Source organism: Oncorhynchus clarkii, chromosome 25 (genome assembly GCF_045791955.1).
Source record: "Oncorhynchus clarkii lewisi isolate Uvic-CL-2024 chromosome 25, UVic_Ocla_1.0, whole genome shotgun sequence".
Lineage (NCBI taxonomy): Eukaryota > Metazoa > Chordata > Actinopteri > Salmoniformes > Salmonidae > Oncorhynchus > Oncorhynchus clarkii.
Window position 1 is genome coordinate 31150579 of NC_092171.1, and position 27376 is coordinate 31177954.

Sequence of the window (27376 nt, forward strand, 5' to 3'; positions counted from 1 at the left end):
TACAACATTAAGATGGAAACACTTTGTGACGTATTTAACCTAATCTAATGTAGTGTAGCAAAATTGTTTTATATGGAAACTTTTTTTACTGTTCATAGAACAATGTTTTATTCTGCGGTTTTCTAAACTAGAGGACACTCACTATATGCCATCCTCATCCTCTTCCACTTTCTCCTCCGCTTCTTGGACAGGCCCTCTTCTGACGCATTAGAATCTGGTCCTTCTAAGTTCTTGAGGACGACCACCTTCTGCCTGAGGCAGCTGCAGCCAAAGATGCACTCAATCTTTCCACAGTGGATAATACGACGGTCCTGTGCCAGGCTGGCACACACACAGCCCAATCGGCAGAACGCTTTGAGGCAGGGAGGAGCCCTGCGCTTTATGATCCTAATAGGAGCTGTAGGGTTCTCACAAACAAAGCCCTGAAGAGAAAAGTGGGAAGTAAAATATGACGGTTCTGTGCCAGGCTGGCACACACACAGCCCAGCCGGCAGAACGCATTGAGGCAGGGAGGAGCCCTGCGCTGTTAGTGCTAGCGTGGCACATTTCTCAGGGATACCATCGTAGAGTTGGTATAACACAATCACAAAATCAGCTTATTAAAAACAAGACCGAAACTACAAACGTACTACAACATGTCTTTGCTCCTTCATGTGAGACCACACAAATGAGTTAATAAGCAGATGTAATGGTGTAGAGGTGTAACTGATCTTACCGTTGAGGTGAAGTGGGAGGTGAGGGCGACCGTCGCCCTCTCGTTTGAGATGCAGGTCCGGCGCTTGCTCTCCCAGACAACTCCGTCCTCCAAATCCCTTTGTCGGAGCAGGGCCTTGGTCAGCCCAGGAAACACGACCTTGGTCTTGGCAGCAGGCTGTGGCTCTGGGTCCGAGTCATCCTCTTCCACAGGAGCCAGTTCAGCGGGAGGTGGCTCTTCTACCTCTGGCCTGGACACAGGAGCGTCATGGGCTGGTGGAGGTCTCCTTTTTATAGTTTCAATTGTGTCACCGTGTGTGATGGGGGCGCCATGATCCATCAATAGCGGTTTTGGCTCAGTGGGCAATGGTGTTGGGGTTGTTGCAGAAGTTAGTTTAGTTCTGTTCTGCTTTGAACATTGTTGTTTTTGTTGCCTTTTCTCCGATTTTTTAAGTCCTTTGGATGTGGGGGGCAGTCTGGGTTTTTTGGATGGTGGGACAAAGGTAGAAGAAAGTGCCGGTGCCTGTTTCTTCAGCACACTGTCTAGGGTTCGGACGTAGCTGGTGCTCTTGGTGGGTAGCTGGTAGACCACAGGGGTGACGACGGTGGTCTGGGTGAAACTGGCAGCGCGCTCGTCAATGAGTTTACCTTCGTTAGCCAGGTACTCATCCAACATGTCACTGCAGAAGGCCGACAAGTTCTTTGGGACCACTTCTGAACTTGGGCAACCTTTAAAGCAAAAACATTTTGAATCCGCACGACACAGTAAATTGTATAGGGCTACATAGTATAGAAAACACAAGAGGGGATATAGCTGAGGCTCTTTACTGTTAAGCCTTTGTAAAAACATCAGCGGTAAAACGTGTCCCCTCTGATTTTGCCACCGTTAAAGCACCATGCAACATTTCAGACAAAATCAAGGTCAAAGGTTACAACTGCTGATGTGAATGGAGTCTTGAGGATTTGCTTATCAAATCAGAGAAGACATGTAGGATTTTAATGTAAATATTACCTTCAGGCTTGGAGGATGATGGCGAGTTCGAGGGGACAAACTTATCTCTCCAGCCTTTGATTTGGGTGAAGTCTGTGGTCTTGCCTGTCCTGGAAACAAAGGGGACTGAACCACCTGGGGAAAAAAAGGTATGCCAATTAACAATTGCTATTTTCAAAATGTATTAAATTATCCTAATAAAACCCTTAACAGGTTACTTAAAAATATACTCGACAATTTGAACAAAACAGAAACTCCAACATAAAATAACTACTAACTTGGAGAAGATGCCAACCCTGGAGAGTTTGGTTCTGGACATAAAAAGGGTGGGGGTAGAGGTAGACAAACACCTAGGTACTGCAGGTCAATGACCAGAGTGGGATCCAGTAAACTCATCTTCAGTCCAACTTCAAACACAGATGACAGATAAGCAATCTTCAAGCATAGACTATGCATCATACTAAAGCATTCTACCATCATGAGTAAGATTAAACATCACATGATCACTGTCATGAAAATCACAGTGGGACATGAGTCACATGCTAGTGTGCAAGGAAGTTATTGACAATAAAAAGTATATACACTGTCATTTACAGACATTTATTTGTGTTACCTTCTTGCAACACAGGATGAATGACCTGTCGATGCCTCATAACCTTTAGGTCACCCAAAAGAACCTTCTCGAAAGCTACTATTCTTTCCTCTGTGGTTTCTAGTCCTCCAACTGAAAGAGAAATAGTTTAACTGCTTTAACAGGTGTCAGGTAACAGCAGCTTGGGAGCATGATGAATCAAATTGGTTGTTTTCTGTACCATTCTCTGTCGCCTCTGGGGGCTTCTGAGGTTGCGCAGTCGTCGTCTCACAAAGTGCAGGCTCTCCCAGGTGGACATCAAGTGCTTCCTGTAATTTACAAGACTTTATTTAAATATGACACTTTCCTTAAATCCAATGGATAAAGCTAATGCTTTGTTACTTGTTGTGAACATGTATGAGCCCTTATGATGTGTTATTGCACAGCTTATAATATGCTGTACTTTTTTCATAATGCAATTTTTAGCCTAGGATAAACCGTGGACTGTAAGAAACATAACCAAAATAAGGATTTCTTTGTTAAAGATCTCCCTCCCCCTAAAATAAGAACCAATGAAAAACAGGTGGTGTGGCATACCATGAAGTAACGGTATTAGTTAACTTGAAGGGGGTATACGTAAGGCATTCAGAACACCTTTCACATAACAGTCTGGGAGTAGCAAAGGGTTAACAGTTAGTGACTGTGTGCATTGAGTCTTGTGCGTCTTCTCTCGTGATCTCTCAATTTGGCAGGATGCCACTGGGTAAACAGCCCTTGGAATTATGTCATTGAATAATGAACATTTCTTTGACAATATCCGTGAGAAGGTGGATTTGAAGTAAACAGAGTGCCTGGCCTAGAGCCAGTTCTGGCCAGGAGCACCAATTGTAAATGACATGTTAGGCCTACACTGTGTTCTCTCCCAAGATAAGTCAAAAACATGTGCTCTTAGGGTAACGTGTTACAAAGGTTCTTATGAATGATCTGTAACACTCATAAAGGTGTTATGAATGTAAGTAAAGTGTTACCAAAATAACTGACACAAAAATACATTTGACTATTTACGCCGTACCTTGGAGGTGAAAGAGACGAACAGCTGCTCCTCAACTTCCTCCAGGTTGGGCTGCATGGCGACATCTGTGGATCCATCAATCACTGGGAGTGAATCACCCGTGGCAGATTTCACTCCTTTCCTAGATCTCTTCTTAGATCTCCAGGGTTTATTTCTCTGGGTTGGCTGACTAGAACCAACAGGTAAAGTAGAACTAACTGGTATGCTAGGGGTACTTCGGACAGGAGGACATGGGACAGGAGGTGCCTCACTCCTGGGAAAGTCTTCAGTTATCTCAAGCTCTTCGGCGATGGAGAAAAAGTTAGTGAGGTCGGCCAGTGACGGGGTTGGTGACAATGGGTCAGGACCTAACAATGAAAAGGGAGATAACTGGAATGGGGGTGGAGACAGTGTAGATGGGTGTGTTAATGGTTCATAATTGACTTGGAATGATGAGGTAGTGTCCGAGGGAGATGGGGATATTGCAGAGTCCAGAGCAAGTGAGTCAGGGTGAGAGGTAGAGGAAAATGAGGTTGCCTCAAAGGGTAATGGGTTAATGTGAGCGGAAGGCAACAATGGGATAAAGGGTATTGTTAAAAAAGGATCAGGGGCAGGTAGGCCTAAAAGTGATCCATGTGATGAAAATTCAGAGGATAGAACAAAAGGGTTAGAGGGCAGTAATCGTTCAAGGGCTGGGAATGAGGAGGCATGTACAGGTAAGGAGGGGGCGGCGGCTTCCGGTTTCAATATAACAGGGGAACGTAAAGGGGGTTCAAGATCTGGTAATGGCGCAGGCGAGGATGGCTCAAAGCCACCAGGGGATGGTAATGAGGGGGTAAATTCAGGTTCCAAGTTGGCAAGACTAGGTGTTGATGACAGTGCTGGAGCAGTTGAGGGAGGGTCAGAGGTAAGTGATGATAAATCAGTTGCTAGGTTTAATGTGACAGGTACAGGGGGTGGCAATTCTTGGGCTGGTAACAATGGGTCAGAGAATGGTGATAATAAGACAGTTGCTGGCAAACAAGGGGTGGGGGATGATTGTGCAATGGATAAGGTAGGCTCAGGGACAAGAAACAAATGATCAGCGGTTGGTAAAACTGAGTCAGGTTCTGGTAACAATGAGTCTGTGGTAGGAACCAAAAAATCTGTGTTTGGGACTGAAATATCCATGGGTAGACCAACATAGTCTGTAGTTGGCCCAGTGGGGGCAATGACTGGAACAATGTGATTGATAGCTGGATCAGCAGGACCACTGGCTGGAACTACAGGACCACTGGCTGGAACTATAGCATATCCAGTAGAATCCCTGGATGGACCAGTAGATTCCAAGGTTGGGCCAGTTGAGTCCATGGCTGGGCCAGTAGATTCCAAGGTTGAGCCACTTGAGTCCATGGCTGGGCCAGTTGAGTCTATGACAGGGCCAGTTTGATCGGTGGCTGGAATAACAGGATCGGTGGTTGGAACAGCAGAAGATGGGGATGAAGACGAAGGCAATCCCGGGGGAGATTTTGGTTTGGTCCTAACAGATCTGGATTTTGACTTCAACTGTTGAAGGTAGAGTGCAAGAAGGGGCAAAGGCACAGGTTCCGGTCGTTTGTGTGGTTTAGCCTTCCCCTGCAGCTGTTCATCAAAACCTGTCATTTTTGCTTCAGAGCTCACGGAGGAGCTCTGGGAAGCCTTTTGACTGTTTTCAACTTCATTTGCTGAATGGTCATTGATTGACACACAGGTCTTGACCGGTTCCTGGGACTGAGATGAATTGAAGAGGTCCTTGACACTGTCAATCACATTCCCATTGTGCAGTGTTCCCACCCTTTCAATAGTCTTCCCGGACAAGGCTTCAGGTTCAGAAATCTGGGAAAAATTGTCATTCACAGCTACTTCCACAACTTTGCCATTGGCAACCATGCCCTTCGTGTTTGTTTGCTCAACACTACAAGTTGTATTGGTTATCTCAACATTGCACCTTCGTATTTTCAGACGACACTCCCGAATCAGCTCAGGGAAGTTACTTTGGGGAGGACCTGTTGTACTGCTCAGAAGAGAAAGGTAAAAGATTAGAAGTGCATTTTAAAGTAAGAAGCAAGAATGCTAACATGTAGCTTACTGAACTTGAAAACTTACCAAGAATGGTATTCAGTGGACTCTGAGTTTCTGACTGACTTTTGTCCATGATCTGCTGCTGAAGTCTTTTGGGAGTTGCGTTTTCTACGCAAATTTTTCACATAATTGCACACCTTGGGAGATATTGTTTCAACTTTCATCGTCTCATTGGAGGGACTTGATTTCTTGTAGGAGCTGGGTTTATCCATTTTGACTCCTGACTTTTCACTGTCTGCAAGTGTAACATTTTGAGCATCTGAGCTCAGGAGTCCTTGACCTACTGCTGAAGTGTCTTTAGAATTGCATTTTGACAGATTACTTCTAAGAGAGTTGAATTCCTTGGCAGATGTGGTTTCTGCTTTTTTCAACTCATTGGAGGATCTTGATTTGAGCTTTGGAGTGCTTAAGCTGGATCCATTAGCGTTGACTCCAGATTTGTCTCTGTCTACAGGTGTAACACGTTGAGCATCTTCACTGAGGACTCTCTGATCCACTGCGAATGTGCCTTTAGAGTTGTGTTTTGCCATCAAAAACTTTAGGTTATTCAGACTTTTCCCAGGCTTGAGGTCATTGGTAGAACTGTTTGTGTCTTTGTTTGACTTATTGGAGGGACTTGTTTGGACTCCGGACTTATCACTATCTGCAAGCCTAACATTTTGGGCATTCGGAGCGAGAAGTCCTTGGCCTCCTGCTGAAGTATCTTTGGAAGTGCGTTTCCCGATCAAAGACTTAAGATTGTTCAGACTTTTCACAGACTTGACCTCATTGGGCAATTGGGCTGAGTCTTTGTTCATCTCATTGGAGGGCCTTGATTTCAGCCTGGAGCTGGGTCCATCAGTTTTGACCTCAGTTTTGTCACCATCTGCAAGGGAAACATTTTGAGCATCAGGGCTCAGGAGTCCTCTATCTACTGTTGAAGTGTCTTTAGATCTGCGTTTTGCCGCCATCAAAGATTTCAGGCCATTCAAGCCTTTCAGAGGCTTGAGTTCATTGGGAGATCTGGTTTCATCCTTCTTCGACTCATTGGAGGGACTCATTTTCAGCTTTAGAGCCTGGGAGTTGGGTCCACTTGCAAAAGGGTTGAAGTCTGCTTTAAACTGAGACATGCGTACATTCTGGTAGGCTGTTACAGCAAAGAATTCAGTCTGGGGAAAGGTGAAGGTTATCACGTCAGACCCATTGAGCTGAATATCCTCTGTAGCCGTTTCAGCTGAGACCAAATGCAGGTGTGGTAAGTAGCGGTGCATTGGGTGCAAAATTACATTGCCCTCCTGGTCCATCGTGTTGTCAGTGAGCTTAAGCTTGTAGAATGACACTGGGTTCTGCATCCATTGGTGACCAGAAGATGGAGAGTCTGGATGGATGAAAACCCGTCTCAGCAAATGGGCCTCTGCCTTCCCACTCATTTGCCAGTCTTGCCCAGTCCACTTGTAACGTTTGTTGTCCACAGGGTTGATATCCATGAGCAGAGTGTACTTCTGGAAGGGCTCCAAACCAGAGACGCGAAAGCGGCAATAAGGGAACATCCTCTGGCCTTGTTTGGTTATTATCATTTCGGTTTTGCATTTGAAAAACTCATTCCACATGTTGTTATTGTCCAACATCACCTTGATACCGCTGTAGGTGCTCTCTGGTGGTAAATTCTCTGGTTGGTTATTTGACCTGGCAGCAGAGTTCAATGTAGAAGCCATTTGACCAGTACCCATTGCAGAACCTGGAGTAGATGTTGCTGGAATGTTTGCTTCTTCATTGGCTACAACTGCACTTGCTTGCCCTGTGTTTAAGACACCAAAGAGGTCAGGGGGAGAGGCAGCTGAGGGCAGTGCTATGGGGGCAGTAGCCCCCTCCTCATGAAGAACCATTATTCTTTCCTTCTTTTTGGCAGCCATGAACTTGTCAGTCCTTTTCGAGGGAAGAATGCCCTCTTACATCTGTCCTTCCATGTTTTCATTCAGCATCCTAAAAACAACAAAAAGAAAGCTATATTTCTTTCAACCAATTTTGCTCACTGGGAATGCAAACTTTTGTATGCAATTCTCAGTACATTTGTTTACTTTGGAAATATCAAATTCATTACAAATTATTAATACTAGGCTAAATTACTATACAATATAGTATGAAAATAAATGCATGCGTCATAGGAAAGATATTCAGTCATTATGCAACTAAGAAAAACAAATCAAAATGTATCAATAGATAATGAGCAATTGGCAATAAAGTTGAAAATCAGTTTTGTAATTTAATAAATCGATAACACATGAACATGCCTTTGATTAAACCCCCAGTTTACTACAAATAACTATGGAAATTGATTGGGGATAGCCTAGCCAGCAGATTCCAACCCTACCATTACACTTGTTTACAATGAGCTGCACTGGTGTCGGAACGCAATCATGGTTACATTAACACACTGTGGAGCCGGCACGAGATAAGGGTTGGAAAACGTACCTCAATGCAGGGATGGCATATGCCATGCCACCGCACTCCAAAATGTAGCTTTATCCACAGTGATACATTGAAAATATATAAATACTGCAAGTTTTCCGGTAAACTGCCTACAGTGCCATATCCCGTCTCTGCATTGAGATTAGAGGTCGGCCGATTAATCGGCATGGGCGATAAATTAGGGCCGATTTCAAGTTTTCATAACAATCGGTAATCTGCATTTTTGGCCGCCGATTCTGGCCGATTACATTGCACTCCACGAGGAGACTGCATGGCAGGCTGACCACCTTTTACGCAAGTGCAGTAAGGAGCCACGGTAAGTTGCTAGCTAGCATTAAACTTATCTTATAAAAAAATAATCAATCTTAACATAATCACTAGTTAACTACACATGGTTGATGATATTGCTAGTTTAACTAGCTTGTCCTGCGTTGCAAATAATCAATGCGGTACCTGTAATTTACCAAATCACAGCCTACTTCGCCAAACGGGTGATGATTTAACAAGCGCATTCACAAAAAAGCACTGCCGTTGCACCAATGTACCTAACCATAAACATCAATGCCTTTCTTAAAATCAATACACAAGTATATTTTTTAAACATGCATATTTAGTTAAAATAAATTAATGTTAGCAGGCAATATTAATTAGGATAATTGTGTCACTTCTCTTGCATTCTGTGCAATCAGAGTCCGGGTATATATATGCAGCAGTTTGGACCGCCTGGCTCGTTGCGAACTGTGTGAAGACCATTTCCTTCCCAACAAAGACCATAATTAATTTGCCAGAATGCTACATAATTATGATGTAACATTGAAGATTGCACAATGTAACAGCAATATTTTGACTTATGGATGCCACCCATTCGATAAAATACGGAACGGTTCCGTATTTCACCAAAATAATAAATGTTTTGTTTTCAAAATGATAGTTTCCGGATTTGACCATATTAATGACCCAAGGCTCGTATTTCTGTGTGTTTATTATATTATAATTAAGTCTATGATTTGATAGAGCAGTCTGATTCAGCGGTGGTAGTCGGGCAGCAGGCTCGTAAGCATTCATTCAAACAGCACTTTCCTGCGTTTGCCAGCAGCTCTTAGCAATGATTGAAGCACAGCGCTGTTTTTGACTTCAAGCCTAACAACTCCGGAGATTAGGCTGGCAATACTATAGTGCCTATAAGAACATCCAATAGTCAAAAGGTATATGAAATACAAATGGTAGAGAGAGAAATAATCCTATAATAACTACAACATAAAACTTCTTAACTGGGAATATTGAAGACTCATGTTAAAAGGAACCACCAGCTTTCATATGTTCTCATGTTCTGAGCAAGGAACATAAACATTAGCTTTTTTACATGGCACATATTGCACTTTTACTTTCTCCAACAGTGTTTTTGCATTATTTAAACCAAATTTAACATGTTTCATTATTTATTTGAGACCAAAGAGATTTGTATTTATGCATTATATTAAAATAAGTGTTCATTCAATATTGTTGTAATTGGCATTATTACAAATATATATGAAAATAAAATTGCCCGATTAATCGATATCGGCTTTTTTGGTCCTCCAATAATTGGTATCGGCATTGAAGAATCATAAATCGGTCGACCTCTAATTGAGATACGTTTTCCGACCCACGTCTCACGCCGGCTCCAGTGTCTTAATTTAACCATGGCCGTGTCCGAATACCCATACTAGCGTCCTAAATAGTAGGCCGTTTCAGTACAATTTTTTTTGTGACATTTTGAAAATGTAGCATGCTTTTAGTATGAAGGAAATTTCAACATTTGGGAATTTCACACCCACAATGTATTCAAACTGGATAAGGGCTTCGAGATTTGAAAGTTCTTTGAAAGTAAACAAAAAAACGAATTGAAGATGGCAAAGATGAGCAATGAGTCTCCTGCAGTGTTCAAATGTAAGTCGTTTTGTCCTTAAAACTTCTTATGGCTTGGGGGGCAGTATTCCGACGTCTGGATGAGAAGCGTGCCCAAAGTAAACTACCTGTTACTTAGGCCCAGACGCTAGGATATGCATATAATTGGTAGATTTGGATAGGAAACACTCTAAAGTTTCCAAAACTGTTAAACTAATGCCTGTGAGTATAACAGAACTGATATGGCAGATGAAAATCTGAGGAAAATGAATCCAGGAAGTGGGATTTATTTTATGTGGGTATTTTCAATTGATGCCAATAGAGTATCTAATGGGTTAGGACACAGATGGCAGTTCCTATGGCTTCCACTAGATGTCAACAGTCTTTAGACATCATTTCAGGCTTGTTTATTGAAAAATGAAGAAGAATGAGACCTGTCAGTGGAAGAATGCAGAGCTGCTTTGCGCGCATGACCGAGTACGCGCCCGTCATTTTTTTCCCTTTCTATTGAATACTCTATTGTCCGGTTTAAATATTATTGATTATTTAGACAATTGACAACCTGAGGATTCATTTTAAACTTAGTTTGACATGTTTTGACAAACTTTACCGGTACTATTAGTTTGTATTCGTCTGCATGTTTGGACCGCCTTTGAGCCAGTGGATTACTGAACAAAACGCGCCAACAAAACTGAGTTTTTGGGATATAAAAGAGGGACTTTGACTTTTGTAATTCCTTTACTTGTAAAATGTTTGTATGCTTTGGTAAGCGGGGCGCTGTCCTATAATCGCATGGTATGCTTTCGCTGTAAAGCCTTTTTGAAATCTGACAAAGCAGCTAGATTAACAAGAAGTTACTCTTTAAACCGATGTATAACACTTGTATTTTTTATGAATGTTTATTATGACCATTTCTGTATTTTGAATTTGGCGCTCTGCAATTTCACCGGGTGTTGTCGAGGTGGGTCGCTAGAGGAATGCCCGCACCAGAAGGGTTCAAATGATCACGACTATTTAATCATACATCTCTGAAAAACAGTTATTTGCAGCCTGCCATGCCTTTACTTTAGCTCAACAACGTAGCTAACGTTACCCGAGTGCTTTAGTAGGACTTGATACGCTTGCGGTTGTTGAGCGACAGTATGCAACAATGAGTACATACTATGCAGTTTAAGGGTGTGTTCGTAATATCACTCTGGAGTGCCAGAGTGTGCTCTGGGTGTTGGTAAATTCAGAGTTTCGCGCTCTCGGAGCGTTCAAAGTGCACACTGGACTCTCTGGGCGATGCGTAGGGTTGAGCCGAGCACAACGGCAGTTCACAACGGCAGTCAAGCACCCAAGCTAACCAGCTAAAGTTGGCTAGCTTGCTAGCTACTTCCAGACACAAAGGAGAGAATACCTCACTGACCATTTTACTCACCCTAGCAGAGCTAGTTAGGCTGTTTTCATGTTGTCTAGAGCGTTGGTGACTAACTGCGCTGCTTGCAACAATTTACTTTTTTTCCAACATTTACTGACACCAGTCATATTCAATGGGTTCAATTCATCAGTTATTCTGTGCTCTGGCACACTCAGACGAGAGCGCTCAGAAATTGAAGTAGACATCCAGAGTGAATTTACAAATGCACCCTAAGTATGTAGTACACGAGTTCGGACACAGTACATGATTGCATTCCAACCCCAGTGCAACCCAGTGTAAACAAATATAACTACAGGGTCGGCATCTGCTGGCTAGGGCTAGGACTTTATGTAGGCCTATTGAAGATAATGAATGTATCCTCTCACATGGCCTGAAAAATCTCTAAGCGAAAATCATATTACTCACAAAATTTGATGTTGATATCACACAATCTTTTGATCGAAAATGGAAACACTCTTTGGCAAACATGTCGCAGACACTAATTACTTTAATAATAGTTTATCTGGGTCAAGTTTAGATATTAAAATATATGCCTACTGTTGGCTACTTCAACCTTTAACATAAGCGTTCAATAGTAATTTAAGAGATGTACTATGTTACTACTGGCAAAAACCTTTTCCATTTCAAAAACAACAATATATCGTTAAATCAAATACTTCGATAAGAGCGGCGGCCATTTTGCATTTCCACACGAGACAACACAAGTAAACAAACCAAACTGGCGGACCTACTGTATTGTGGCGGACCGTGGTAGCATACATTGTGGTTTGGTGACAACACCAAGTGGTGGCAGGAATGTAATGTCAGTTATCTTTCCCAACCTAAGTGGATTAAGGCGACGAATCTATATCTTTCTCTGCCAATAGCCTCGATGCCGTGCACTGCGACGACTAAAAACGTGTCTCGGGCCTGCAAGGCCTAAGCACGAAGACTTGTAACAACACACCAGCGCGTGCACAACACGATAAAAATCAATTGCGTGTGATTCCCAAGTCATTATGGTGGACTTCTCCTCAGGCTAGAAAGAGAGGACTTGGCGCCTGCAAATTCATCTCGGTCTTTCTCGGCAGGATCGTGTGTTTTACTAAACACATGGTTTACCGTATGCACTTTTGAACAGATCAAAATATGCGATGGTAATTGTCGATTCTTTGTATAATCCTCTAGTTATTTTCCTTAGTTAAACTCGCATCTCCCAGCTGAGGGAAACATGCGTGCTGTAGAACAACGTCACCGAGGCACGTTCACGTCCTACTGCGCAGACTTTGCGCCATTGTGTCACATGATTCAAAACGGAGGGAGAAAATGCATGCTGTGGTGGTACCGAACCGAACCCCGCCATGGGGTGGTCTGCAACTCCCCGCTTTTTGGTAGTGGACCTTCAACAAAGACGAAGGTTGGGGTAGAAAATATGATCTAAGGTATGAGTTAAACATGTCGATATGGTGTGCGCATGAGCGACTATACAGTTGCAGCTATGTAATGACAGACCATGCTCGTGGGCATGTTGGTTCAGGGGAAGCCACCCGTGCTAGCCTACCACCTTGAAATGTTCAATACACGAATTCACCAGCAACCATGTATTTTTGCTCTGTGGTTTGTTAACGTTGCCTACTGTCTATGGATCTGTAGTTAGTCATAAACGCCGACGACGCAATACTTTGTTTACAGCTGTAGCTACCTAGCATTGTTGAGAGGAGAACCGTGGGACTGGCGGATCCATCTTGGCACGCGGTGAAGATCACGGTAGTTACCTAGTGAGCTGAATGGCATTTATAGCCACTCCTGAGTCTAACGCTGATGGATGGATTGGCCTGGGGATGTCCATTCATTTTGATGCAAACACTGACGGGTCTAGTCTGATTAATCAGGCTGTAATACCAAACTAATTGGTATATGAAACATGCCTGCAAAATCGTGTCAATGTTCCTGACAAGCTAGAATAAAATCACTTTAAAAATTACTACTGGTCTGTGTGGTTTGTCCTTTAGCTGTTTGAAATTCGAGACAAAATATCCACAGTAAAGTATTGTTTACCAGGTAGTTGGTTATATGGTTTGTATTGGCACAGGGGTCAAATTAGTTTTATATTGGATATGTTAGTTCTATTCAATAGCTATAGATGGGTTAGCTGACATCATAAAAACAATGTAGCAGAAGTCTTGAGTTGACAAGATTCTGGATAACCAGGTGGCTAGTTTAATTTTGTTCTTGATACCATGTGTTTTGACAATATGGCAAAAAATTCAAGAAACTGTAAAGATGTATTTGAGGGAAATATTGTATATATGTCAATATTCTAAGCTGAACCAGGCATGCCATGAAAATGGTATATTCTAAATCATGGGAGGATGGTGAACAATCCACACCTTTTTTGTGTGGGGGGTGGGGGATTAAAAAAATACTTTTTAAAAGGGTGGATTGTTCTCCATCTTCCCCTGGATTAGAATATACAATTTTCATTGCCATATCATGTGTAACAACTTTCGTCCGTTCCCTCGCCGGGCTCAAACCAGGGGCCCTCTGCACACAGACAACTGACACCCACGAAGCATCGTTACCCATCGCTCCACAAAAGCCGTGGAGAACCACTACTTCAAGGTCTCAGAGCGAGTGAAGTCACCGATTGAGATGCTATTAGCGCGCACCACCGCTAACTAGCTAGCCATTTCACATCGGTTACACATGCTTGTTTTAATAGCTATTGACAAGAGAACAGAATATCCCATATGAAACTCAATCGGGAACCATATATTTACCACCAGCTCTTAAAGTCACTAAACAATACTTTCCTGTAGATATTTTGTCTCAGAGAAGTGGAAGGACAAACTGCTCAGACAACTGGTACAGTACGTTTAAATGTAATATTACTCAATTCTGGCTTATAGGGGACGTTTAAACAATTTTGCAAACATTAGTTTCGGGCTGTATATACTAATTGTGTATTGCTGCCTGATTAATCAGACTGACAGCGCATGAGATCAACAACACTGTAGTGGTTTTGGATGAAGGCTAAAGTTAAGCGACAGTTGCACTCAATTTGAGGCAGTTGAAATTAGCTTTTGAAGTTGTAATAAGACCAATCTCAGTATCTGACAGAACATTGCTGCAACTGTATAGTCGCTCAATTTGAGGCAGTTGAAATTACCTTTTGAAGTTGTGATAAGACAAATCTCAGTATCTGACAGAACTTTCTTGACCTTAATTTATTCAGATGGGACACGAGTTTCATTCCATGCTTGCCCAAAAGTTGCAAAGAAAAATATATCATCCGATCACAAACAACCAATACTTTATTTACTTACACTTCAGGTGAGAATTACATTGTAGCTTGATGCACAAATCTAAAACAACTATAAACCTGCTGGTAGGGATGGACTGGACAGAGAGAATCACAACACAAAGAAAGCACCAGCTTCATAAGTCTCTGTTTAATGCTCTAGGTCATATCTCTAGAAATAATTTTAACACAACATACAAAAAATTACATATAAAATATTAAAACATGTCCCTTGATATCCCATACATGGAATGCTCCAAAAGCAAAATCAAGGGTGTGTGTAAGCACTTTGAACATCAGTGAACGACAAGCTCACATTTCTTCAGGCTAATGTCTTAACACATATCCATGCTCACTCTGGTATTCTTCTTGAATACATAAACAATGTTCTGCATATATTCCTGTTTCCATAAATTCTCAATGGTATACTTAAACAATAAAGCATGAGGAGGTGTGGTATATTGGCCATATACCAAACATCTGAGGTCTGCCTTATTGCTATTATAAACTGGTTACCAACATAATTAGATCAGTAAAAATAAAAGTTTTGTCATACCCATGGTATAGGGTCTGATACACCACGGGTGTCAGCCAATCAGCATTCAGTGCTCAAAACACCCAGTTTATAATTCTAAATAACTCAATCACAATGTTAGGGGATAATTACAGTGGTGGTCCCGTGTAATGTTATTCTAAGGTTAAATGAGAATACAGATTAAGAACGTGTAGCACACTTTTGGATAGAAGATGCTTATCATAGAGATAAGGGAGTTCGTTAGCAAAGCAGCAAATACCAATGTTCAATACCTACCACCTACAGTACAGTGTACACTAAGGACATAGGGACTGCTTTTATAATCAAATGCTGCCTAAACTTCAAAAGATGCATAATACTATAGAATTTTCCATTATAAAGTTCTGTTTATCAGTCAAATGTACCATTTTAAATATCAGTAGTGTTATTGTTCTTTGTTGAATGTAATCATAAGGCTGATTGTGTGTGTCAATGTGAAGTCCTTAGTTTAAAGTACAAAATGACACTGCATATGACTGGCAATAAAATGGGTAGAAAGGTTCATTGAGATATGCACTTCAATCCAATAAATGCTGGTAAGAGGCTGTTTTCAGAAACTTCACTGGAGGGCAGTAGTGAGTGACCAACCATCCACAACCAACTGGTCAGTTTGAAATCTGTAGGGCAGAGGAGCAGGCATGTTGTTCAAAATATAAATCACACATTAATGATCGTGTCTTCATATTCCTCATCCCTGACTTCTTGCTGCAAGGTATCTATTGAGTCCCCCTGCCTCCCACTCTCCTCTTCAGTACAGTTGCAGTTAGGGCCAATGATGTAGCGGTAGTCTCCACCAATAGCCAGAGCTGCCCCAGAAGACACCATGAGCCAGTCTTTCTCATCCTCCTCCATTCCCACACACTGCCAGGGCATTGCTGACCACGAGGGGCCCTCCCCTGGGCCCAGTGCCCCTGGCTCCCCCTCGTCACTCTCCAGGTTAACGTAGAGAAGGGCCTCCTTCATAAAACTAGGCCCTGAGGACAGGCTGGCCCATAGCCCCTCCAGCTGGTCAATCAGGTGCTGGAAACTGGGGCGGCACTTGGGAACAGGGCTCCAGCAGCTATGCATGATCTCGTACCTGGAAAAAGATTCAAACTGTCAGGTCATTATTGGAAAAGTCTTCTCAATGAGGTACAAGGTTAAATACAGTAAAATATTACATTTTCTGGCACCAATGATAATATCATTGTTTAAGTCATTTGAAAAGTATAATATAACCCATCACGATTTGTCAATGCCTGAGTTTTTTCTACCACATCCAGTGGATCACTCACATGTCATCTTGGCAGTCAGGTGGTTGTTTGAGCCTCTCTCCCTTGATGAGGTACTCGTAGATTTCAGAGTTCTCCACCCCAGGGTAGGGGGTCTGTCCACGTGCCATGATCTCCCACATGGTGACTCCAAACGCCCACTGGTGGGAAACAGTCAGTTAACTTCTGGGGGTGCTAAAGGCAAAGATAACGAATTGACAGTTCCCGAAAACATCTTATCGATGAAACAGACTTAGTGAACATCTGGGGCCACTACATGGTTTATAAAATGCTAAAATTCAATTAACACATCTGAAAACAAAATCTGCATTTTATCTATGATGTATTGAGTTACATTAAAAAACCAATGTAATCCTTTCCACAAAGCTGATTTGAAGAGGGATCCCTAACTAAAATATTGCTGTCTTACAGTGTCAATATAATTTTGAAAGTGATGCTATGACCACTGAGGGTGCGTCTGGTTGTACGTAACGTACCACATCACTCTGAGTAGTGTAGACATTGTCAGCAAGGCTCTCCAGTGCTATCCACTTGACAGGCAGCTTTGAGACGGATCCTTGTCTGTAGTAGTCACCACTGTAGATTTTCTTTGAAAGGCCAAAGTCTGCCACACAGACGGTCAAGTTTTCACTCAGCCTATGAATAAAGGAGTGGAGATGGTCACAATCTAAACCTGAGGCAGAACCAAGCTCTAGTAAATTCAGTGTGTAAACCATATTAGAGGGAGTTCCAGTTAAGAAATAGAGTCAAGTGACAGGCTGCGTCTTAAAATTATGCCCCATTTCGGGGTTTGTACGCTCATGAGTATCATGGAAAAGTCATGATATTTTACAATGGTGTTTTCCAGGCCTGGAAAGGTTTTGGAAAATCTAAAAAGTTTTAGAAAATGTATTTAATAATTGTTGTTAATTTAATTTATTTAGGAATAGTTTGTACATATTTTATCAACATATCAGTCAGGATCAGAATGACACTTTAGCCAATTATTTTTACTAGGATTAAATGTCAGGAATTATGAAATTAAGTTTAAATGTATTTGGCTAAGGTGTATGTAAACTTCCGACTTCAACTGTACATACACATAATGTACATAAATATGAAGTCGGAAGTTTACATACACCTTAGCCAAATACATTTAAACTCAATTGTTCACAGTTCCTGACATTTAATCTTAGAAAAATTCAGTTTTAGGTCAGTTAGGATCACCACTTTACTTTAAGAATGTGAAATGTCAGAATAATAGTAGAGAATTATTTATTTCAGCTTTTATTTCTTTCATCACATTCCCAGTGGGTCAGAAGTTTACATATACTCAATTAGTATTTGGTGGCATTGCCTTTAAATGGAGTAACTTGGGTCAAACGTTTTAGGTAGCCTTCCACAAGCTTCCCACAATAAGTTGGGTGAATTTTGGCCCATTCCTCCTAACAGAGCTGGTGTAACTGAGTCAGGTTTGTAGGCACACGCTTTTTCAGTTCTGCCCACAACTATAGGGTTGAGGTCAGGGCTTTGTAATGGCTACTCCAATACCTTGATTTTGTTGTTCTTAAGCCATTTTGCCACAACTTTGGAAGTATGCTTCAGGTCATTGTTCATTTGGAAGACCCATTTGCGACCAAGCTTTAACTTTCTGACTGATGTCTTGAGATGTTGCTTCAATATATCCACATCATTTTCCTACCTCATGATGCCATCTATTTTGTGAAGTGCACCAGTCACTCCTGCAGCAAAGCACTCCCACAACATGATGGTGCCATCCCCGTGCTTCACATTTGGGATGGTGTTCTTCGGCTTGCAAGCATCCCCCTTTTTCCTCCAAACATAACGATGGTCATTATGGCCAAACAGTTCTATTTTTGTTTAATCAGACGAGAGGACATTTCTCCAAAAAGTATGATCTTTGTCCCCATGTGCAGTTGCAAACTGTAGTCTGGCTTTTTTTATGGTGGTTTTGGAGCAGTGGTTTCTTCCTTGCAGAGCGGCCTTTTAGATCATGTCGATATAGGACTTGTTTTACTGTGGATATAGATACTTTCGTACCTGTTTCCTCCAGCATCTTCACAAGGTCCTTTGCTGTTGTTCTGGGATTGATTTGCACTTTTCGCATCAACGTGCGTTCATTAACGTGCGTTCATCACTAGGAGACGCATCTTCATCCTGAGCGGTATGACGGCTGCGTGGTCCCATGGTGTTTATACTTGCGTACTATTGTTTGTACAGATGAACATGGTACCTTCAGGAGTGTGGAAATTGCTCCCAAGGATGAACCAGACTTGTGGAGGTCCACAATATTTTTTTTCTGAGGTCTTGGCTGATTTCTTTTGATTTTCCCCCAATGTCAAGCAAAGAGGCACCGAGTTTGAAGGTAGGCCTTGAAATACACCCACACGTACACCTCCAATTGACTCAAATTATGTCAATTAGCCTATCAGAAGCTTCTAAAGCCATTGACATAATTTTCTGGAATTTTCCAAGCTGTTTAGAGGCACAGTCAACTTAGTGTATGTAAACTTCTGACCCACTGGAATTGTGATACAGTGAATTAAAAGTTAAATAATCTGTCTGTAAACAATGGTTGGAAAAATTACTTGTGTCATGCACAAAGTAGATGTGCTAAGAGACTTGCCAAAACTATAGTTTGTTAACAAGAAATTTGTGGAGTGGTTGAAAAACAAGTTTTAATGACTCCAACTTCCGACTTAAACTGTACATACAGTACCAGTCAAAAGTCTAGGTTTTTCTTTATTTAAACAATTTTCTACATTGTAGAATAATAGTGAAAACTTCCAAACGATGAAATAACACATATGGAATCATGTAGTAACCAAAAAAGTGTTAAACAAATCAAAGTAGCCACACCTTGATGACAGCTTTGCACACTCATGGCAAGAGTGCAAATATATAAAATAGTAAAAAATAAAGACAAATCCTTGAATAAGTAGGCGTGTCCAAACTTTTGACTGGTGCTATATATATATATATATATCTTGGCAGCGATTACAGCCTTGAGTCTTCTTGGGTATGACGCTACAAGCTTGGCACACCTGTATTTGGGGAGTTTCTCCCATTCTTCTCTGCAGATCCTCTCAAGCTCGGTCAGGTTGGATGGGGAGCATCGCTGCACAGCTATTTTCAGGTCTCTCCAGAGATGTTTGATCGGGTTCTTGTCTGGGGTCTGACTGGGCCACTCAAGGACATTCAGAGACTTGTCCCGAAGCTACTCCTGCATTGTCTTGGTTGTGTGCTTAGGGTTGTTGTCCTGTTGGAAGGTAAACCTTCACCCCAGTCTGAGGTCCTGAGTGCTCTGGAGTAGGTTTTCGTCAAGGTTCTCTCTGTACTTTCCTCCATTAATCTTTCCCTCGATCCTGATTAGTCTCCCAATCCCTACCGCTGAAAAACATCCCCACAACATGATGCTGCCACCACCATGCTTCACTGTAGGGATGGTGCCAGGTTTCCTCCAGACGTGAAGCTTCGCATTCAGGCCAAAGAGTTCAATCTTGGTGTCATTGGACCAGAGAGTATTGTTTGTCATAGCCTGAGAGTCCTGTAGGTGCCTTTTGGCAAACTCCAAGCGGGAGTTTCCCCCGCTTGGAACTGTCCTTCTGGAAGGTTCTCCCATCTCCAAAGAGGAACTTTAGAGTGACCATCGGGTTCTTGGTCCCCTCCCTGACCATGGTCCTTCACCCCCGATAGCTCAGTTTGGCCGGGCAGCCAGCTCTAGGAAGTCTCTTGGTGGTTCCAAACATCTTCCATTTATGAATGATGGAGGCCACTGTGTTCTTGGGAATCTTCAAAGTTGCAGAAATGTTTTGGTACCCTTCCCCAGATCTGTGCCTCGACACAATCCTGTCTCTGAGCTCTAAGGACAGTTCCTTCGACCTCATGGCTTGGTTTTTGCTCTGACATGGACTGTCAACTGTGGGACCTTATATAGACAGGTGTGTGCCTTTCCAAATCATGTCCAATCCATTGAATTTACCAAAGGTGGACTTTAACCATCTTAAGGATGATCAATGGAAACAGGATGCACTTGAGCTCAATTTCAATTCTCATAGCAAAGAGTCTGAATACTTATGTAAAAAGTATTTTGTCAATTAGTAAAAATGTCTAAAAACGTGTTTTTGCTTTGTCAATATGGGGTAGTGTGTGGTAGATTGCTGAATATTTGTATTTATTTAATTCATTTTTGAATAAGGCTGTAAAGTAACAAAATGAGGAAAAGGTCAAGGGGGCTGAATAAGGCACTGTAGATATATAAAACAAAATGTTTTTAAGGAACTCACATTCCGGCTATAAACTTACTCTTGAAAGTTGTAATAGTAGAATGCACAAGGTGCAATTTCGAAATTGGGTAGTGCATCATCAGTTCCTCTTGTCAGTCATTGCATACCTTAGAGAGCTATTTATAACTTGTAAGAACTGTCCAGATCAACTAGCCCATGTCAGCTAACGTTTATTTGTAGATTTTGTTTGTTTATAGATACTGTACTTTTTTTTGTCACTCACATCACATGAGTACACATGGCAAAATGTATAGAATTGAAAGAAGGGGTGTGCACAGTTTGTGTCATGAACAGTGCCTGTGCCCATAGAAATAGTAAATGGGGGGGCCACGGGATGTCCCCCAATGCTGGAAGGGGTGAAAAACCCCTGCACTAGTTAACTGTTGAACTATTATTAGCATGTATTCATGTTTTCGTCATGTCCCCAAAAACTTTCTACAGACTAAGAATTTTTTGGGATGAAAGGAATTATTCACTTCAACATTGTATTAGTTGGGTTTTGGTTCAGTTGCAGTGAATCAAAATAATAATTTGTGAATTGCAAACAGTATTTTTTTTGTAGATGCTTCCAGTTGATTTGGGCATCCACTGTATGGGACATTCAACTCAAGATGCTAGTCAGCCTGCAGAGTAAACACCAAGTTAGCTTATAAACTTAACTAGAAAAGGTAAATTTCCTGAAGAAAATTTGTGGGTTTGCTTCAGCTGAATAAAAAGATTTGTAGCCTACAACAGCCACTTGATCTTTGATATATTGAATGAGCGAGTTATTTCAAAAGGCATAAAATGTATTTGGTTGTAATATTTTTCATCAAGGGTGATCAGCCGTCCTCCAGGAGAGCTAATGTATGTACAGGCCTTTATTCCAGCCCCCCTCTAACAAACCATATTGTAGAGATTATCTGCCCAACTGCACCTTGATAAACTGGCTCTGTGTTTGAGAAGGGCTGGATCAAAAGCCTGTACATCAAGTATCTCTCCAGACTGAGGGTTGACCACGTGTTTTATACAGTTGCCTAACCGGTACTCTACTTTGTGGGACTTAAGTGCCTTGCACACAACAGGAGATTGTACATGGGATCAGAGAGCAAGCCTCCCAGTGTTGATACCACATGAAGCACATTTTTCATACGTACATAGAGACGCCGCCAATTGTTGGTCATGCAAATTTGGTTAAACGTCATGGAGAAGTCTTGGAAAAGTTATAATATTCCTTCTGTCAAAATGTGTATGAACCCTGCTATTTAGTGCACTAGTTTTGGCCAGGGCCCATAGGGCTCTGATAGAAAGTAGTGCACTATAGGGAATAAGGTGCTATTTGAGATGGAGCCACTGTCTACTCTGCTGGTAATTCACTCACATGCAGTTGCGTGCAGCCAGATCCCTGTGTATGATGCTTCTGTTGCTCAGGTACTCCATTCCACGAGCGATGTCCAACATAAACTGAATGAGCATCTGCAGTGACACTGTCTGTGTGAGGGAGAGAACGCAACATTACTTTGTTAAAACATGATTTGAAGATATGCATCAATTAGAAAGTGTCCTGGAAAAAAAATATTTGGCCCCACACTAATACTTGTCTTTCCAGTATAGTCTATAACAGGAAATTATGGAATGATTTAAACATGAATCTAAACTGACAACTAACAGTGGAAGACCTTGAATGTAAGGTAATGTCTAAATGCATATATTTTTATTGTGGAGATCAAGTTTATAAATTGCCTGGATGGGCTGATGAGACAGTGGATGGAACAGAGTAAATAGGCATTTTAATGTCATAGATTTAGCTGGTGGTAACGGTGGAATAGACACCTGCTGGAATGCAGTATTAATCCATCAGCATTCAGGATTAGATCCACCCGTTGTATAAATTAACTGTTTGTGTTACTGTTTGTATCAATATACACTCAGTGGCCAGTTTTAGGTTCACCAACCCTGTTCACGAAAATGCTGCTCTCCTACAGACAGTGGGTCACGTGGCTGTGATTTTCTAAAAAAGCAAGCAGACAGGCATTCAGTTACTGTTCGATTGAACATTAGAATGGGCAAAACAAGTGACCTACGCATGTTCGTCAGTGACAGGCGCGTCATCCTGGGCTTTTCATGCGTGACAGTGTCTAGAGTTTACCGAGAATGGTGCGAGAGAGAAAAAACATCCAGTCAGCGGCAGTCCTGTGGGTGAAAACAGCTCGTTGATGAGAGAGGTTGAAGGAGAATGGCAAGAATTGTGCAATCTAACAGGTGGGCCACAAACAGGCAAATAACGTGGCAGTACAACAGGGGTGTGCAGAACGGCAATTTGGAACACAACTCGTCGGTCCTTGTTACGGATGGGCTATTGCAGTAGACTACCACACTGGGTTCCACTCCTATCAGCTAAAAACAACAAGAAGCGGCTAAAATGGGAAGGCAATCACCAACACTGGACAACTGAGGAGTGGAAAAAGATTGCCTTGTCTGATGAATCCCCGTTCCTGATGGCAGAGTCAGGATTTGGCTTTTGCGGCATAAGCCTCATCTTGCCTGGTGTCAATGGTACAGGCTGTTGGTTTAATGGTGTGGTGAATGTTTTCCTGGCACACGTTAGGTCCCTTGATACCAATTGAGCAACGTTTCTATGCCCTGAAGAATTCAGGCGGTTCTGGAGGAAGGGGTCCGACCCGTACTAGATGGGTATACCTAATAAACTGGCCACTGAGTGTTTATGTCCCTGAATTGGCTATCTATTTTAGTATGCATACAAGAGTGTATAAAACGTATAGGTGACTACTCACAAAGGGCTCGTCTCCAAGGCGGGACATGAGCAGAAAGGTGTGAAGATCCCCATGCTTCATGAAGGGCAGGATAACCATGGGGATGGGCAACCGTTGCTGAGGCCGTCTGTGCAAACTCACTCCTAGAGAATACAAGTATATTCAATCAACAACTCAGCAGAACAAGTCAGTCGAAGCCAGGGCCAGCTCCAGGCATAAGCGACATAAGTGGTTGCTTAGGGCCGCAGGCTGCATGAAATTCTTTATAAAATGTAAATAAATAAAAATGTCAGGCCATCGTAAAATCTGTAGAATTGCAGTTAACTTAATTTAAAACTGCAACATTTTCTCTATACAACTTGGCAAAATGTGCAAAATTGCAGGAAATTAACTTAAAGCGTAATATGTTTTTTTCTCTGCGTCAAGAGGGGGGACACAAATGTTTTGCCATGAGGTGGGGGCTCCTCCAACCAAATCTAGCTTAGGGCCCCCATAAGACTAGGGCCGGCCCTGGTCAAAGCACATTGATTGATGGGCAACTCTTAAAACACTCCGTTTCTGATCCTAAGTAGCCTTACTTGTTGTGGTTGTATTATATGTGCAAGCTGTTATTATTTGGAATCTGGCAATGCCTAAGGATATAAATAAAGTTAGATTTAATTGAAGTGAGTCGGCGGAAGTTAAATGCGTCTTCACTGCCACTAACCAATGAGCTGGATGACATTTGGATGGTGGAAGTCCTTCATGTAAGCAGCCTCTTTCAGGCACTGCTCAATATCACATGATGAGTTGATATCCGCTGATGTAAAAAGGACAGAGAACATAAATGATCATAACTTCCAAGGACTTATTAGTTCACATTATACAGGTACGATTATCATGTGTATCAATGTATTATCCACTGACACTCATAAGAACAGGGGTGTTAACCCCGGGATCATGGCTAAATTCCAAACTTGGCCCCATTACATCATGGCCATCAAAGCATCCGCCTCATTCCTAATTGGTATATATCATTCCTCACCTCTCCACATGATAGCTGATGTGTGGTGAGCGTTCGGGCACCAAAATGGTCGCCGTGCTTCACCCAGGTGGGTGCTACACATTGGTGGTGGATGAGGGGAGTTTCCCCCTACTTTGTAAAGCGCTTTGAGTTCCTACGTTGGTAGAAAAGCACTATATAAATCTGCTAAATTATGATTATATAAAAGGCAGTTAAAATGTAAAAGTCTCACTTTTTAGCACCTTCACTGCAACCTTCTGTTGTACAGTGCTGTCCTCCATCTTTAGGAAGGCCTCACGCACTGAGCCAAACTCACCTAAACAGACATCACTGGCACGTTACTCCTCAAACAACTCAACATATTCAAAAATATAATACAGACATTGTCTTGTTATTTAGCGATACACAGTTATGGTTATAGGCCATGCCAGACTTTTGTAAATGCTCTATTTCAAATTTAAAAAATGTCACATGCTTCATAAACAGGTGTAGACCAACAGTGAAATGCTTGCCCTTCCCAACAATGCAAAGAGAAAAAATATAAATAATAATAATAATGAGGAATACATAGAAAAATAATGAGTAATAAATATACAGTAACGATAACTTGGTTATTTACACGGGTTACCAGTACCAAGTCCATGTGCAAGGGTAGGAGGTAGCTGAGGTAGTACTATATGTGCCTTCGGAAAGTATTCAGACCCATTGACCTTTTCCACTTTGTTACGTTACAGCCTTATTCTAAAACGGATTACATTTTTTTCCCCTCAATCTACACACAATACCCCACAATGACAAAGCAAAAACAGGTTTTTAGAAATTGTTGCAAATGTGTTGAAAATAAACAGATACCTTATTTACATAAGTATTCAGACCCTTTGCTATGAGACTGAGCTCAGGTGCATCCTGTTTCCATTGATCATCCTTAAGATGGTTCTACTACTTGATTGGAGTCCACCTGTGGTAAATGTAATTGATTGGGCATGATTTGAAAAAAGGCACACACCTGTCTATATAAGGCCCCACAGTTGACAGTGCATGTCAGAGTAAAAACCAAGCCAGGATGTCGAAGGAATTATCTGTAGAGCTCCGAGACAGGATTGTGTCGAGGCACAGATCTGAGGAAGGGTATCAAAAACATTTTGATTGCAGCATTGAATGTCCCCAAGAACACAGTAGCCTCCATCATTCTTAAATGGAAGAAGTTTGGAACCACCAAGACTCTTCATAGAGCTGACCGCACGGCCAAACTGAGCAATCGGAGGAGAAAGGCCTTGGTCAGGGAGGGGACCAAGAACCCCATGGTCACGCTGACAGAGCTCTAGAGTTCCTCTGTGGAGATGGGAAAACCTTCCAGAAGGACAACCATCTCTGCAGCACTACACCAATCAGGCCTGTATGGTAGAGTAGCCAGACGGAAGCCACTCCTCGGTAAAAGGCACATGACAGCCTGCTTGGAGTTTTCCAAAAGGCACCTAAAGACTCTCAGACCATGAGAAACAAGATTCGCTGGCCTGATGAACTCTTTGGCCTGAATGTCAAGCATCACGTCTGGAGGAATCCTGGCACCGTCCCTACGGTGAAGCATGGTGGTGGAAGCATCATGCTGTGGGGATGTTTTTTAGCGGCAAGGACTTGAAGATTGGTCAGGATCCAGGGAAAGATAAATGGAGCAAAGTACAGAGAGATCCCTGATGAAAACCTGCTCCAGAGTGCTAAGGACCTCAGACTGGGGTGAAGGTTCAGCTTCCAACAAGACAATGATCAGTGGGCAGTGTGGGGTGCAATAGAGATTGCGTCATCTGTGGATATGTTGGGGTGGTATGCGAATTGGAGTGGGTCCAGGGTGTCTGGGATAATGGTGTTGATGTGGGCCATGACCAGCCTTTCAAAGCATTTCATGGCTACAGACGTGAGTGCTACGGGTTAGTAGTCATTTAGGCAGGTTACCTTGGTGTTCTTGGGCACAGGGACTATGGTGGTCTGCTTAAAACACATTGGTATTACAGACTCGGACATGGAGAGGTTGAAAATGTTGGTGAAGACACTTGCCAGTTGGTCTGCGCATGCTCTGAGTACTCGTCCTGGTAATCCGTATGGCCCTGTGGCCTTGTGAATGTTAACCTGTTTAAAGGTCATCCATAAGCTAAGGAGAGGGTGATCACAGTCGTCTGGAATAGCTGATGCTCTCATGCATAGTTCAGTGTTCCTAGCCTCGAAGTGCACATAGAACGCATTTAGCTGGACTGGTAGGCTCGCGTCACTAGACAGCTCACATCTGGGTTTCCCTTTGTAATCTGTGATAGTTTGCAAGCCCTGCTACATATGACGAATGTCAGAGCTAGTGTAGTAGGATTCAATCTTGATCCTGTATTGACACTGTCTGTTTGATGGTTCGTCAAAGGGCATAGCTGGATTTCTTATAAGTGTCCGGATTAGTGTCCCGCTCATTGAAAGCGACAGCTCTAGCCTTTAGCTCAGTGCAGATGTTGCCTGTAATCTATTGCTTCCGGTTGGGATATGTATGTACGTACGCAGGCATGGTCACTGTGGGGGTGAGGGTATTATATTACTGCTAGATATTCCTACACTGTTGGAGCTAGAAAACAAGCATTTCACTGCGCCTGCAATAACATCTGTAAATCTATGTACGCGACCAATAAACTGATTTGATTTTGCACATTGCAGCATCAAACAATACATTGTAAAGGTTTTCTATCTAAATGTACTTTATCTGTTGAGCACAGCTAAGTGAAATAAACATAGGATGTCCCACCAACCTTTTCCCAAGATGTGTCCGAGGGTCAGTAGCCTTTCTGGGATCAGAACGTCTTGAAGCTTGGCCTTCAGATCGTCGTTGATACCCAAGCTGTCCACTGATGGAAGACAGAGATACAATTCATTATTCACAACCCAGGTCCACTACATTACGGGTCAGTAGAGGCACCTTTTTGCCTATGTAGTGGGCCCAAAAGGTTCTGGTCAAAAGTAGTGCACTATATAGGGAATAGTGTGCCATTTAGGATGCAACCGCACTGTAGTGCTTGT

General features: G+C 42.3%; 2 protein-coding genes across 5 annotated transcripts in view; both read right to left on the reverse strand.

The window, feature by feature from the left end:
* LOC139384156 (MAX gene-associated protein-like) overlaps nt 1–12119 on the reverse strand; it is a 22517-nt gene extending 10398 nt beyond the window's left edge. For 2 of the 3 annotated variants that reach the window (XM_071128852.1, XM_071128850.1), the window contains exons 1-9: nt 11893–12119; nt 5431–7368; nt 3328–5341; nt 2497–2584; nt 2298–2408; nt 1963–2091; nt 1706–1819; nt 716–1422; nt 143–422 (exon numbers count right to left, since the gene is read on the reverse strand). In XM_071128852.1, the coding sequence (XP_070984953.1) occupies nt 143–422; nt 716–1422; nt 1706–1819; nt 1963–2091; nt 2298–2408; nt 2497–2584; nt 3328–5341; nt 5431–7298 (5311 nt within the window). In that variant the 5' untranslated portion in view covers nt 7299–7368; nt 11893–12119. The remainder of the gene's footprint in view (nt 1–142; nt 423–715; nt 1423–1705; nt 1820–1962; nt 2092–2297; nt 2409–2496; nt 2585–3327; nt 5342–5430; nt 7369–11892) is intronic. The other variant, XM_071128851.1, reaches the window with a different exon arrangement.
* A 2233-nt stretch (nt 12120–14352) lies between these two features.
* Nucleotides 14353–27376, reverse strand: part of LOC139384157 (tyrosine-protein kinase receptor TYRO3-like) — a 29497-nt gene continuing 16473 nt past the window's right edge. For both annotated transcript variants that reach the window (XM_071128854.1, XM_071128853.1), the window contains exons 12-19: nt 27109–27204; nt 24561–24644; nt 24032–24124; nt 23347–23468; nt 21933–22042; nt 16763–16922; nt 16290–16426; nt 14353–16093 (exon numbers count right to left, since the gene is read on the reverse strand). In XM_071128854.1, the coding sequence (XP_070984955.1) occupies nt 15673–16093; nt 16290–16426; nt 16763–16922; nt 21933–22042; nt 23347–23468; nt 24032–24124; nt 24561–24644; nt 27109–27204 (1223 nt within the window). In that variant the 3' untranslated portion in view covers nt 14353–15672. The remainder of the gene's footprint in view (nt 16094–16289; nt 16427–16762; nt 16923–21932; nt 22043–23346; nt 23469–24031; nt 24125–24560; nt 24645–27108; nt 27205–27376) is intronic.